Source organism: Sclerotinia sclerotiorum, genomic scaffold, assembly GCF_000146945.2.
Source record: "Sclerotinia sclerotiorum 1980 UF-70 scaffold_10 genomic scaffold, whole genome shotgun sequence".
Taxonomy (NCBI): Eukaryota; Fungi; Ascomycota; class Leotiomycetes; order Helotiales; family Sclerotiniaceae; genus Sclerotinia; species Sclerotinia sclerotiorum.
In genome coordinates this window covers 179,345-192,610 of record NW_001820826.1, presented here as the reverse complement: position 1 = coordinate 192,610, position 13,266 = coordinate 179,345, and the positions used below count along the sequence as shown (strand labels likewise).

At 40.9% G+C, this 13,266-nt stretch overlaps 3 protein-coding genes across 3 annotated transcripts; 1 reads left to right on the top strand and 2 right to left on the bottom strand.

The window, feature by feature from the left end:
- Positions 1–273: 273 nt before the first annotated feature.
- Positions 274–2,148, top strand: SS1G_07593 (hypothetical protein; the record flags this gene model as incomplete). Its single annotated transcript, XM_001590919.1, has 7 exons — positions 274–297; positions 581–698; positions 756–933; positions 980–1,146; positions 1,206–1,449; positions 1,624–1,669; positions 1,723–2,148. The coding sequence occupies 7 exons, from the start codon at positions 274–276 to the stop codon at positions 2,146–2,148; spliced, it is 1,203 nt and encodes a 400-aa protein (XP_001590969.1).
- Positions 2,149–6,001: 3,853 nt separating this feature from the next.
- SS1G_07592 (hypothetical protein) lies at positions 6,002–8,623 on the bottom strand (the record flags this gene model as incomplete). Its single annotated transcript, XM_001590918.1, has 4 exons — positions 6,002–6,190; positions 6,245–8,076; positions 8,402–8,475; positions 8,559–8,623. 4 exons carry the CDS (start codon positions 8,621–8,623, stop codon positions 6,002–6,004), a joined length of 2,160 nt encoding a protein of 719 aa, XP_001590968.1.
- A 1,327-nt stretch (positions 8,624–9,950) lies between these two features.
- On the bottom strand, positions 9,951–12,527 carry SS1G_07591 (hypothetical protein; the record flags this gene model as incomplete). The annotated part of the gene is made up of 4 exons (XM_001590917.1): positions 9,951–11,414; positions 11,732–12,149; positions 12,222–12,329; positions 12,427–12,527. The coding sequence occupies 4 exons, from the start codon at positions 12,525–12,527 to the stop codon at positions 9,951–9,953; spliced, it is 2,091 nt and encodes a 696-aa protein (XP_001590967.1).
- Positions 12,528–13,266: the final 739 nt, after the last annotated feature.

Below are 13,266 nucleotides of genomic sequence, written 5' to 3'. Positions count from 1 at the left end.
GTATTGCTCGAGTACTTTGCATGAAATGACAACATTTCGAGAAATGGACAGTACCACATTAGCAAAAGTTTTAGACACCATCTCAATTTGTGTCTTCTATGCTTTTCAATCTATCGATCTCCTCTGTAATTATGGTATATTCGCCATTGTTAAAATCTTTATACTTGCGTCTGTTATCAATTGGTTCGGCGTTTTCAGCCTCGGGTTACATCACATCACATTCAGCTAGGCTTGATTGATTTATACTCCCTCTTTTATACCGGCTATGCAACAATGTATTATGTACCCATAGTCATTGTGAGGACTAGTCACACAGCCTGGCAGTTTCGGTTACGAAAAATTACCTCCTTTTGAGAGTGCGGAAGGATCGACCCGTTTAGACCATCTCACGAACAACATGTAAACTCCATTTATGCTCAGATGGATGAAGACATAAAAAGAAGGAAGCAATCACCATTTTCATTTTGTTTATTTCACTGCCATCCGAAAAAGAACAACATTGCTGCGAAATTATCGACCTTCAATATGGTATTTGTTCATCCACATCGTCTGATTTTTCGGCATTTCTAACAGAAGATAGCACATCTTGATTATTGGTTGCGGCCTTGCTGGTCTCACCACATCTATTGCGCTTGCAAAAGGTGGTCATACAGTAGAGATATTGGAGAGCTCTGCACATATCTCATACATTGGAGCTGGTAAATGAAGCATTCGTTACAATTCAGCACACCGATGATAATATTCAAAATCTACAGGTATTCAGATCACACCAAATGCGTCCAAGGTTCTCAGACGGTTGGATATCGATTCGTACATTAAAAAATATTGCTCCTATCCTGTTGATTTAAGAATGATGCGTTGGAAGGATGGTCAGGTCCTCGTCGAGTGTCCGTTGGAAGAACCTGCGGAAAATGTTTATATGTCTCCTTATTGGTTAGTCATTGTTTCAGAGTCGTACAATTGGACTAAGAAGAGATAGGCATGTTCATCGCGCTAATCTTCATCGTGGACTACTGAATGCTGCAATGGACCACGGTTGTAAGGTTCGGTTGAACAGTCGCGTGGTCAGTATTGATCCTTCGGTGCCTACGCTTGCTACACAAGATGGAAAAACTTATTCTGCAGACTTGATTGTCGCATCAGATGGTGAGTACTTCAACAAGTGAACCATTCAGTGTTTATCGAGGCTGACTCTGCAATCCTAGGTCTACATTCGATGGCTCGTGAAGTTATCCTAGGTAGAGCTGGTGCGCCAATTCCAACAGGCCAGATGGCATATCGCGTAATATTCCCGATCAAAAAACTTGAAGGTATCCCTGAATTAGAGGAAATTATCACCATTCCTCGAAATAATCATTGGATTGGTCCCAATGCAACTATCTTGTCATACTTGTTGGAGGGTAAGGAGGAAAAGTTGCTGAATCTTGTTTTCACGTTGGTTTCTCTCGTGTTAGTGTTCACCTTGGCAACAATGATGACATGATCAGGTGTGACACAAATATGCCCTGTGGAACGGACCATAGGATTCAAGATAGTACAGCGCTTCGAGAGAGATTCAAAGATTGGGATCCAAGGTACTTGCATAGTTGAGGTAATACAACAGCAGCTGATGCATTAATCTAGGATCGGCATGATTCTTGAACATGTGGATACGGTATTAGAATGGAGGGTAAGATTATCGTCCCTATCTCAAGTACCCTGCTAATACATACATCTAAAAAGCTCTACACCCACGCAGAACTAAACACCTGGATTCATACATCAGGAAAACTCTGTCTAATCGGCGACGCAGCCCATGCCATGACACCCTACCTCGCGCAAGGAGCAGCCATGAGCATCGAAGATGCAGGCATCCTAGGTGCACTTCTTCAAAAGTACCCCAACAAAAACACACTTCCAGAAACATTATCAACGTATTTCAATCTTCGACAGAAGCGAACTGCAATGATTGCAAAGGCGTCTATTGAATCGAGATATTTTACGCAGATGTCTGATGGGGATTTGCAGAAATCCAGAGATGAGTATCTTCTGTCGCATCCGGGTATTTGGGAGGAGCATGTTAATATTCGGTCTCGGAGGGAGTTTTTGGATGAACTTTTTGGTTATGATTTGGGTAAGGTTTTGGAATGTCAGTCTGTGCTAGTTTAATGGTGGATTGTGGTTGAGGTTATTTGGTGAGGGGTTTGGTGGATGGGGAAGTTTGTTGTATTCTGGAGGTTGTCTTGCATTAGGCTTTTTGTGTTTTTTATATTATTCCTGTTTAGAACCAATTATCGTTATCAAATTACCATTTTTGATATACATGGAAGTGAAGTAGTCCACTAAGGATATGTGCTTCAAATTCTAATGTACCTCTTGAATGATTGCATATTATACTTCGAGTTAATTCTCTAATAAGCTGTTTCTTTACTTGGGTTCTTATATATACAAGTTTAATATTCCGGCGAGATCTAACAGTGAGATATAAAAGACTACTAATTAAAATTAGAACAAAGAAGCAATTGAATACCTATCGATACTTGAAATTATAACATTGATTAATTAATATGTATTGCAGTTAGTCCACCGTCTAAAACTTTCCAACACTGGGAGTGGAAAGAAAGTTTTTATAGGTATAAATCTATAAAAATAGTTTATTATTTTTATAAATATATTACTATCTAATATATATCAAGTAATTCTAATTCTGATAATTTACATCAATTTATAAAAAGGAATTAGATTCTTGAGTTTATAAAATTAGAAATACATCACATTATAAACATCTCAAATGTCTAAGCGAGATAATTTTTAGATATATATTATGATTTATATTCCTAATAATTAGAACATTAAGTTACTCATAGGTTAGTTATCGATGAAGGAATCAGAGTATATAGAATTATCACATAGCTTATTCTTCATCTTAATAACAAACGCTTAAGCAATACGTCAGGTAGAGAGATCTCTCAACTCCTAACTCTTGCAGAAGTTTTTGAAGGAGAATTTGACCACCTCTGTTTATTTTACCGCTCCTCTATTTTCCAAGTCTAGAATATTAAGTTAGATCTTACAATATCATTGCCAGTTACAGGACAAGTCCTCTAGTATTACAATCACATCAGATATTGATGGTTAGTCAGTCAGTTAGAAATCAAACCCATGTACATAATTACCTAGTAGATACAAATTAAATGACTAGGATTGGAAGTTAGAACGCATTCAAAATGTGACTAGCTACTCCTCTCCGTGGGAGGTAAACCTACCGCTTCGCATATTCCCAGGTTGTAGGAATATATAGAGGACTTTAATTTAGAAGACAAGCTTTGGACCCAGTATCGTCGCGCTGTCGTTCTATTCTTCATGGCACCGATCTATTCCGCGCGTAACCTGTCGGGTCAAATATATCTCACAAAATTTCGTCGTATTTTATTTATAGTTTAATGCACCGATTTCGAGATAGGATGGAACTGTAATACTGACAAGCCTATGGGTAATACGAGCCATCGTAGATATATTGGTGCGTGCTATATGTATACACAATCGTATGATAAGGCAGAGGACTGAAATAATAGCGTTAATAAATAGCTCTCCTGGAAACCCCTATCATCTTCCTCTACTGTCCATTTCATACCCTCTGATTCTTTTTCTCCTTCCTCTAGAGCTTTGGATTCTATCTATAGTTTGTTATTTATATGTATATCTACATCTCTATCTACATCTCCATTCGAACCAATACATTTCTTTTTTTAAAAAAAAGTATCATTTATAATCAATACTGTTCTATACCTAGCCCAAGAGCGTAAAAATCACAGATATTTCTTTCTTTTTTCACTCTCTTCCCCTCTTCTTTTTCACTATCTTCCGCTATTCCTCCACTCCCATCCTCTCCCTTGATCTCTACCTCTTTCTTTTTTTTCTTCTTCTTCCCCCTCCTCTCCCTGTCACGAACCACGACTAATATTATACAATAAAACCAAGTATCGGGGTTTGGGCCGCTGTTTCCCGCGGTTCCCTTATTGATAAGGAATCCTAGGACAAGTGTCCTAGGATAAAATGCGTCTTAAGATAATAACGATTTTAGGATAAAAAATTAGGCAACTACATAGGTATAAGAACAAGTATCCTAGAATGGTATTTATCTTAGGATAAAAGTCCTAGGATAATAATTGTCCCAGAACAATTATCCTAGGAGCTATATTATCCTAGAAGCTATATTATCCTGGATTGCGAATCGTCCCAGATGTAACGATACTGTACTGGAGGCAGCGGCTGCCTAAGGTTTCGTCTGGTTGGTAGTTGTGGGTTAAGGCTTTATCACTGGTCTTCACTTGGAAGTGAAGTCGTTACTAGATCAAGTAGAATGTAGGTAAACTAATTGATAACTAAGTTGAGCACGAAGCTCCTTAACTACGAGACTAAATGAATGTTTATATACCCTATATCATCTTTTGAGGACCTCTGGGACCCTAAGGTCCAAAAGGTCCTCGAGGTCACGTGAATTAATGAATCGTGACACCAGAATTAATATCCTAAAGCAAATAAAGATCACATAATGAAGCCTCTAAAAGCATAAACTCCTCAAAGCTTCTTGAAGTCTTCAAAAATATAAATTTTTTAAAACTTTAGAAAAGGATTTAGTATATAATCAGAATAATTTCATAGTATAGAAGCTTCATACTCAATTTAGTTATCAATTAGTTTATCTACATTCTACTTGATCTAATAACGAATTCACTTCCAAATGAATACAGTAATAAAGCCTTAACCCACAACTACCAACCCGACGAAACCTTAGGCAGCCGCTGCCTCCAGTACAGTATCGTTACAAATTATTGAATAATTAATAGATAAAAATCATCATTTTTGGTGTAAAAGGGTGGCCCAGAAGTAGGGTACTAGACTTACATTATAAAATCCACAATCCACAATCCTCAATCCTCAATCCTCAATCCTCAATCCTCAATCCATACATAATACCAGATAGATCATAGCTGAGCCATATACATACACCATACACCGTACACCATCATCTATATCTCACTCACCCACACACATCTCACCAATTGCAAAGAATTATTCATTCAAACCATCACACATCACATCATATCACACCACCCATCCAAGAGACAAACACTCAAACACTTTAAACTCAAATATTTATTTAATTTATTTATTTAATTCAATTAACTAAATAAACAAGTACGCTTTCACGTTAACAACCCAACCTAAAAAGGTATGTTTACCTAAGACGGTTTACCTAAGAAAGGTCCTGGTCTACGAGATGATTTTCGCTCAGACTTTCACTTCACCCATTCATTAACACTTCTATTTACTTCGCTTCTGAATGCTCATCCTCCAAATCATCATCCACTTCATCATTCATCCCTCCATCCACCTCTCTTCATCCTAGACCTAGACCTAGACGTCACAACAACATTCCCAACCCTCAGACCATCCACTCCTCAGCCATCAAATTCAACAATGACCAATTGCGAAATGCAACAATCTGCCCTCCATACCTCCATCCCAGAGTCCTACCCACCGCGCAATCCATATAAGTATTTTCGTTCTGATCCATAGAACTAAATTTCCCCAATGTGATGTGTGCAAAGTTATGAGTTAGGTATCCGCGGTATCAAAAAAAAAAAACGAAAAATTAAAAACAGGAAAAACTCAAGTGTAGAACACAAAAAATGTGTTTCCACAACAAGCAACCAGTAGCTTTCTCTCAACTCCCCCTTCCATCCCAAATATGCCCGATGAAAATTGGTCAAGACTGGCACCAGAAAGGAGATGAACAAAAACGATGAAAAATGCATGAATACGCCTGATTATTGCCTCTTCATCCATTGACTGTGATCAAAAAGATAACTAGCAGGAAACTAATGCCAAATTTTGCCAATGTCGTGTGAGGACTACTAACTTTTATAATCAACTTCAATGAGCCGTCAATTCATAAAAGGTCATTCATCATGAATCTCCAATGAAAGAGATGTATGGTTAAAGAAAAATTCATGCATCATGCAAGATATCCGAGCTCATCGTCATCAAGTCGTTCGAGATATTCCTTCTCCAATAAGATATCAATACACTTCTTGATATCTGGAATCTTAGGTGAGAATCGGGAGCGTATCTGGTTGATTGTTTCTCCGACAAGTTGGCTGTGCTTCATCCTCTTTCGTGCCTTCATGATACGAACAATAGCGGACTAAAAATAAGTTAGTGAGAATCCAATCGTAATACATGAATAAATTCTACATACCTGCATCAGCAACTTTCTATCTTCCTCAATAGTCTTATGAGTTTCATCAACCTCCTGCTTTTGCTCTGATTTGATACCAATGTTCAAATTGACACGAATCTTCTTACTCTTGAAGTCATAATTCAAGTGGAAGGTTTTACCGGGTCCTGGCTTATCATCTGCTGGAGTCATAGTGAGGACTTTGGATTTTAGGAAGATACCGAGTATGGGATCAAGGACATCAGCCTGTAGTTGTGTTGCCTTGGCGAGATCCTCATAACTATTCTTATCGCTCTCGTTAAACAATAAAAGGATGGCCATTTGGTAAGTCGAAACTTGGAAAGTATATGGAGTCTTTTGGTTTTTGCAATAATTTGCTTTGATCTCACCTTTACACAACTGCCAAAGCCACGTGAGCTTTCTACCACTGTGCTTCTGGTTATAGAAGTTTTGAAAACGCTCATAGGCTTTAGAGATTTCCATTGGTGGAGTGAAATCTGTGTTCGGTGGATTCAAAGGCCACATACCAGTACCCAATATTGAGTAGCTGGCATCAATTGGCTTATCTTCGCCTCCAGTGAAAATTCCTGACTCAAATTCCTTGAAGCCACTATTCAAATCCTTCGAAATTTGAATATCCTGAAACATGCGTTGAAGTTTGTTGGTATATTCGAATCCACATGCCTCCTTCAATTTGCTGATCATACTTGTCTCGGCATCATCCGATGAAGAGCTAGTATGGACCAATCTTCGAGCAAGCATACGTGAATAGAACTTCTGGAACACATCCTTGTCCTCAATATACTTGAAGACTGTCATAATTTGTGTGAGGGAGTTTTCGATATCACTCTCCTCAGCTCCGCTGGCACTCTTCTTTAACAACGAATCAGCGTATTTGGCAAGCAATTCAGGTGACTTATTCGATCCAGATTTGCAGATTTCATTGCGGTTGACAAACTCCTTGCAAGCGTTATCAAGAGATCGAGTAAATTCCGGCTCATCCTTAAAGGCTTGTTTAACAAGACCTTGATATTGTGTGTGAATCTCAAGAAGAGCGTCGACGTAAACCTTAGGTTCGAGTTTATCACCCTCACTAGCGACTTTCGAAACTGCTGCAAGACCAGCTTTGCGAACATGGGCCTCGAATCTGGTACGGAGCGGCTCGAGACCATCAGGAATTCTTGCCAACAAATTATACATACGTGCCATATCTTCGTATCGGTCGTTGTCCAAAAGAACCTGGAACTCGTCTCGAAGAATGACGGAGTGGTCTGCAATAAGAGCAGTGTTACATGCCTTCTTCAATGGGATGATGATATCCTGGTGAAGGTACATTCTAACGCGCTCTTCCTCTTCGTCCAATCGAATTTCGGCTTTCTTCATATATTCCACTATGCTGTTTTCCGCAACAAATTGTTTCGATTCGGCTCTGTAAAATGCCTCGGTGGCTGCCAAGAATGGCTTCTCGAAGTGGAATCGGTAGACGTCGAGGGTCGATTTAGTAGGATCTGCCTCATCTAACCCAAGTGACACAAAGGAGTCGACAATGGCCTTGATTTGATTATGCTCGATAGTCTCGCCATTTCTTTGCCTTTCGACCATTTTGAGAACAGCATCCATGACCTTTTCGTGGACAGATTGGAATAGAGTTTGTCTCCATTGAACAAGGTGTAGAGTGTAAACATCGTAGATATTTTTCTTCCCCTCATCCATTTCCCGCTTGACCCAATGGCGATTGAGGTATCGAAACAAATGATTGATGTATTTTGCTGCTGTCGTGTATCGGTCCCATTCTCGAATGTAGAAACTAAGGAGAGCTTCATCGACATGTGTTTTAGAGGCAAGAACGAGCTCTTTGAGATACTGTGTTAGATAGGAGATGAGGTTTTTATATAAGTCCTCGCCAAGAAGATGTGCTATATATGTATGAGTATATGTTTGTATTGTAATTGGAATGATGTATGTTTCACCTCCACGATGCGCGCCTCCAATAACTCCTGGGCCAGCACTACTGACTGCCTTTTGTGATGTACAGAAATTGTGAACGGCTCTATTGTAAGGGTTAGAAGATGCTGTCAGAGTTTGGATATCGGAGTGCTTACGTGTATACTCCCATATACTATAGGTCAAAAGTCAGTAAATGCGCATCATGAATGGAAAAGGTTGGAGAGAGGGCACCTACAGTAGTCATATCAACACCATCTGCCAATTGTAGCATGACCTTCGATACTCCAGCCTCGAGGTATTTCCATCTAAGTCGCAGAAATTCATAGTTAGCATGTTGAATACAATAAGATCGAGGGGGCGAGGGGAGTTGGAAAGATCAAGTACGAACGTCGCATCTAAGTCCTCCCGATTTGGGACTGGCGGCATAACAACCGTCCTGGTAGCTACCGTCATCTTGAGTATTTTCAATGAACGTGATGAAAAGATAAGGATTGTGTTGTGTTGAGTTGAAATAAATTCGAAATGGGTCAGGAACCAGTGGAATTAAGCCAGCTACTTGAAGGAGAGTCGAGACAAGTTTGTGTTGTATAATTTCGGCTGCCAGATCAGCACCTTTGTGATAAATCACAGATTGTGATGCAAAAGGTACTCCAAGTCCGAGGAGTTATTACTAAGGTCGAGGATGGAGTTCAAGTAGTGGTGGGTTGTAATCTGGACGATGGTTGTGTTGGAAGATGATGTAAAGGATAATATATTAGTGGAAGGGAACTATCCACAATATAAACTAGAAGAAATAGGATACCGTAAAACTTGGAACCGTTCAAAATAATTATCTACGGCTCATGGGTAAGTACTGTCATTCCCTTGGGGAGATGTTTGGATAAATTAAGAAAAAGGTGAATACTGTATTGTATGTCAGCTTCTTTTCTCATTCGCCCTTGGTGAGAATTCGTGATTTCAGTAGAGTATGAATGAAGCAGGCTGCCGTGCACAGAAAGCGTGATGCATAGATGCCTTATTATAGCCTTGTACAGCGAGCGCCATTGCCAGGTGGAGTTACGGTAAGGCGTCAAAGTCCGCCAGGAGTTTAAATCTAAGCGCCAAATCTGTATCAATCTTCCGAGATCCCGAGTCCAATTGTACGGTTTGACATGACTAAGGACAGTTATTAGGTAAGCACACATACTTTCAAGTCCTCCCATCTACCCATCTATCTACCAACATAATCGAAGCAACTTCCAAATCCGATCTAAACCCCAAATCCGATTTAGGAGATAAATACCTAACCTTCTACTAAAAATCACAAAACCTAATTAAGTTAGTCTTACACAGAATAGCTAGTAGATATTCATTCAACTCAACCAGAGTCCTTTCTTCTCAATACCAAAGTCAATATTAAATATATTCCATTCAATGTATTGTATACGTGTATCGTATCGGATTGTACTGTGTTGTAATGTAAAAGTAAGTGATATATTCCCCTCCACCTGCACCTCCAGGTTCCGTGATTTTCCACCCATCTTACTCCCATGCATTCCCACCCTACTCCCTCCTGCACCAATCACTCCAAGCCCTCTCCAAATCCTCTTTTACACAGCAGCAAAATCAAATCTCCTTCTCTACCTAAAATATCAACACCAAAACTCAGCATCCATTCATTCAACCATTCATTCAACCAATCAACCAACCAGGCAACCAACCAACCAATCAATCCAAAACAAAACATGACCAAGTCCAAAGAATACCACCTTGCCACTCTATCCCATTACCACAAACAAACCTACGAATGAATCGAAGAATCCACCGCCTCCTGCATGGCCTCTGCTACTCTTTCCGCCCTCTCATGCTTATCTTTATCTGCATCCCCATTTCTTTCATCGTCCCAAACATTTGATTCGCTCGATACAGGTAAGATCGATTTCCTTTCCTCCTCACCACTATCGCTATCATCATCGTGATCTTTTCTCTCTTTATTTCCCATATCCTCACGAAACCTCGAGAAATATCCCGGAATTTCAACCCTTGGAGGCGCATCACTAATCTTCTCCACCACGTCCACCTTTCGATATCCATCCACATCTCCTTCCCCAGCCCCATTCGCCTCCAACTCTGCATCAAAAATACTCTCCTTAAAACTCTCAGCTGTCCTCGGTCTCTCACCCAACGGTGAATATCCACCCTGTGAATCCCTTGGACTGAGTGGGCTCCTCTCCCCCCCACTTCCCCCATCCACCACGTGAATATTTTCCTTTCCAAAGAACCCCCTCGAATTCCTCTTCCCGTTACTCGTAACTTGCTGTATCTTATCCTGACTACCCGAACTCCTCCCCCATCCCGCCTTTCTCTTTTCTCCCATCCACGTACCCCAGCTTCCTATGTAAGCCCCCGCTCTACTTTGCACTGACGGCGACTTTGGTCCATTAAAATCCGTTTGACTGGCCACTGGACTTGATGCACCACTTGCAGTCGCCGCTTTCTCGGCTGCAATCCTAGCCTCTTCGTTTCTTTTCCTCTGACTCTCTCGATAGGATTCCATGTCCGCGTACAATTTATTGAAGACTGTACTAGCCTTTTCTTTTCCCGCAGCAAGATTTCTTCCCAACACTTCCTTACCTACCGCAAACCTTTCATCAAGATGCATTTCCTTGACTTGTTCAGCAATGCGTCTTTGAACATCATCTATCGTAAGACCACCTGCGCAAGGATGTTTAGGCTCCACGATGTCGAAAAGATGTGAATCCGTATGATTATTCCAAATTTCATAATTTTCGCTTCGTGTCCATGCTTCTATCCAATCCATGTTGAAATCATAAGCAGGATCTCCGTCGACCTGTGGAAGCTGAGCTCTTGGGTTGTGAGCGTTGACTGTGAGGTAGTTGTGACATTTGACAGAGGAGATTAGGGAAAGGAGGTATTCTTCAAATTGCATGCGAATAAATTCTTCGGAGCCGACATAGCCCATAGTTTTAGGTCGACTTGGATTCGATTCATCCCAAGTGTCATTGACGGTTTGGGTAATGAAATCAATCCAGCGTCGATCGGCCGCCGAGAGTGCTAATGCGGACCTCAGTGATGCCGATGTGATATTAATTGTGAGTTCATCTAGATTAATGAGAATATCGCTATATCGATCTCTCTGTTGTAAAAGTAAAGAATTCGTTGAACCAACGATATATGATTTTGTGCCGTAATCCGCTAATATATCAAGTTGCTGTAAAGGGGTATAAGGACCAAAAAGACTCCCCTATATATCCAATTAGTAAAACAGCTGACCAAGGGACTGTGAAGTGGTCCATACCTTGCCAAATATTTGCAAAGGTAATCCCATATAATTCAACAACGAAGTTCTATCGCTCGTTTTCAGACTCGTCGGTTTCACAAGATTTTTCCTATAATCATCCAATTCCGGATCGGCACAATCTTGTAAATTCCGTATCAGACCCGGTATGAGAGATATGAGTGAGAACTGCATCATGCATAATCTCTCGCATCTCGTACCAAAGAATAACATCTATACCTCAAGTCAATATCTATCAAGCGCACCAGAGGAGGGGAATTTACCTTCGGTTGCAGCAGACAACATTTAAAAAGCACCAAAGTCTGCCACTTAAACTCCTTGACCAATTCCCTCAAACTCATTCCTAAGTACTCCTCCCTATCTCCCAATTCCCCTCTACTTTTCTCCTCTGCTAGACTCTCTTGAAACCTCCTCAATATCTCCGTATCTGTAAATTCTCGTTGTGCAAACCAAGCCTTCGTAACAACTCCCAATCTTTCTCTCAACATCCCAAAAAACTGGGGCGAATCGGCTATCACAACTACAGCCTTTTGTACTGTCGATCGAGTTACGTCTGCAGGACGGTTGCGCAGTATTGAAGCGTCCATTTGTTGTGTGCAGGAGATACCGAATAAAGACGTGGGAGGTAGGTTTTCCCGCGCAGGCCGTAGGAGCGTGAAATATGAAAAGTCTTCTGTTGATCTGCCATTATGATTACCCGTCAGCCTCAGATCTTCTTTCTCATATGTGCAAAATCAGAAAATAGCAACTTACGCATGCGCTCCATCACTCAAAGCCATGAACGGCAATAAAGGCCATTCATTTTCCACCGCAGGATCAGTTCCTTCTTCTGCCCCAAACCAATATTCGACTTCTGGTCCTCTAATAAAAACTTAGGTTAGCCATTATTCCTCACTTCCGCCTCAAGCCCTTCATTCTTATTCCCGCCATCCCTCTCAAGCAACACTAAAACACATACCTCGCATGGTGAAAATCCACCACCGTAACCAACGGCACAAACCCTTTCCTCCCCCCCGCCGGTACCTCCTCATCCCCGTCCTTTCTCTCAATATTCTCCATCCAGTGCGCCTGGCTCTCTTCTATTTTCTCGCCCAAGCTATAGTTAATCGACCTTCGATACGTTGTACCAATCCGGAGCCGCACTTTGTCTCGAGTCCCTCTCACAGAAATCACGGCCTGAAGGCTAAAAGTTAAAGGCAACAAAAGGCAACCAAAGGCCTCCCTGAGTCCCTCCTTCAGTCTCTTGAATCAACGGCGAGTAGACGGTCAACAGGTAGGTAGATGTGTGACTAGGTAGGTAAATATTGATATCGTTTTTGGATCGTTTTCGTTCCGTCTATTCGACAATGCTTGCTTCTGCTTGTTCTTCGAGCCTCCGATGTTTCGAGTAAACAAAGTAGAGTAATCGTTCTTGTAATCAAAACATCATATTCCTTAGATCTTCATTTCAAACCTCCAACTTTATATTGCTCTGTTGACTCCCTCTCTCAAAAGATCAATTCGTCTCGTGGGTTTTTGGTATATCGTTATTGACTCGTTGCGTCTCCTCCTATCGATCTTCTTCTCCTTTCCCCAGCGTAGATCTACCCGCTCCGTTCGCAATTAATAACTGGCCAATGCTCCCTCCCGGGCTTCGATATTGCGAAACGCAATGAGCCTTACCCCTCTGATAAATTAACTGTGACGATCCGTATCAAAGTCGGCCCAATCTTGAATCGCAATTTCCAGAAGAATTCCAGAAGTTTTCCAGAATCAATTTCTCAGCCTCCGAATGAGGCTGGAGCAAGGTTATCGCAAC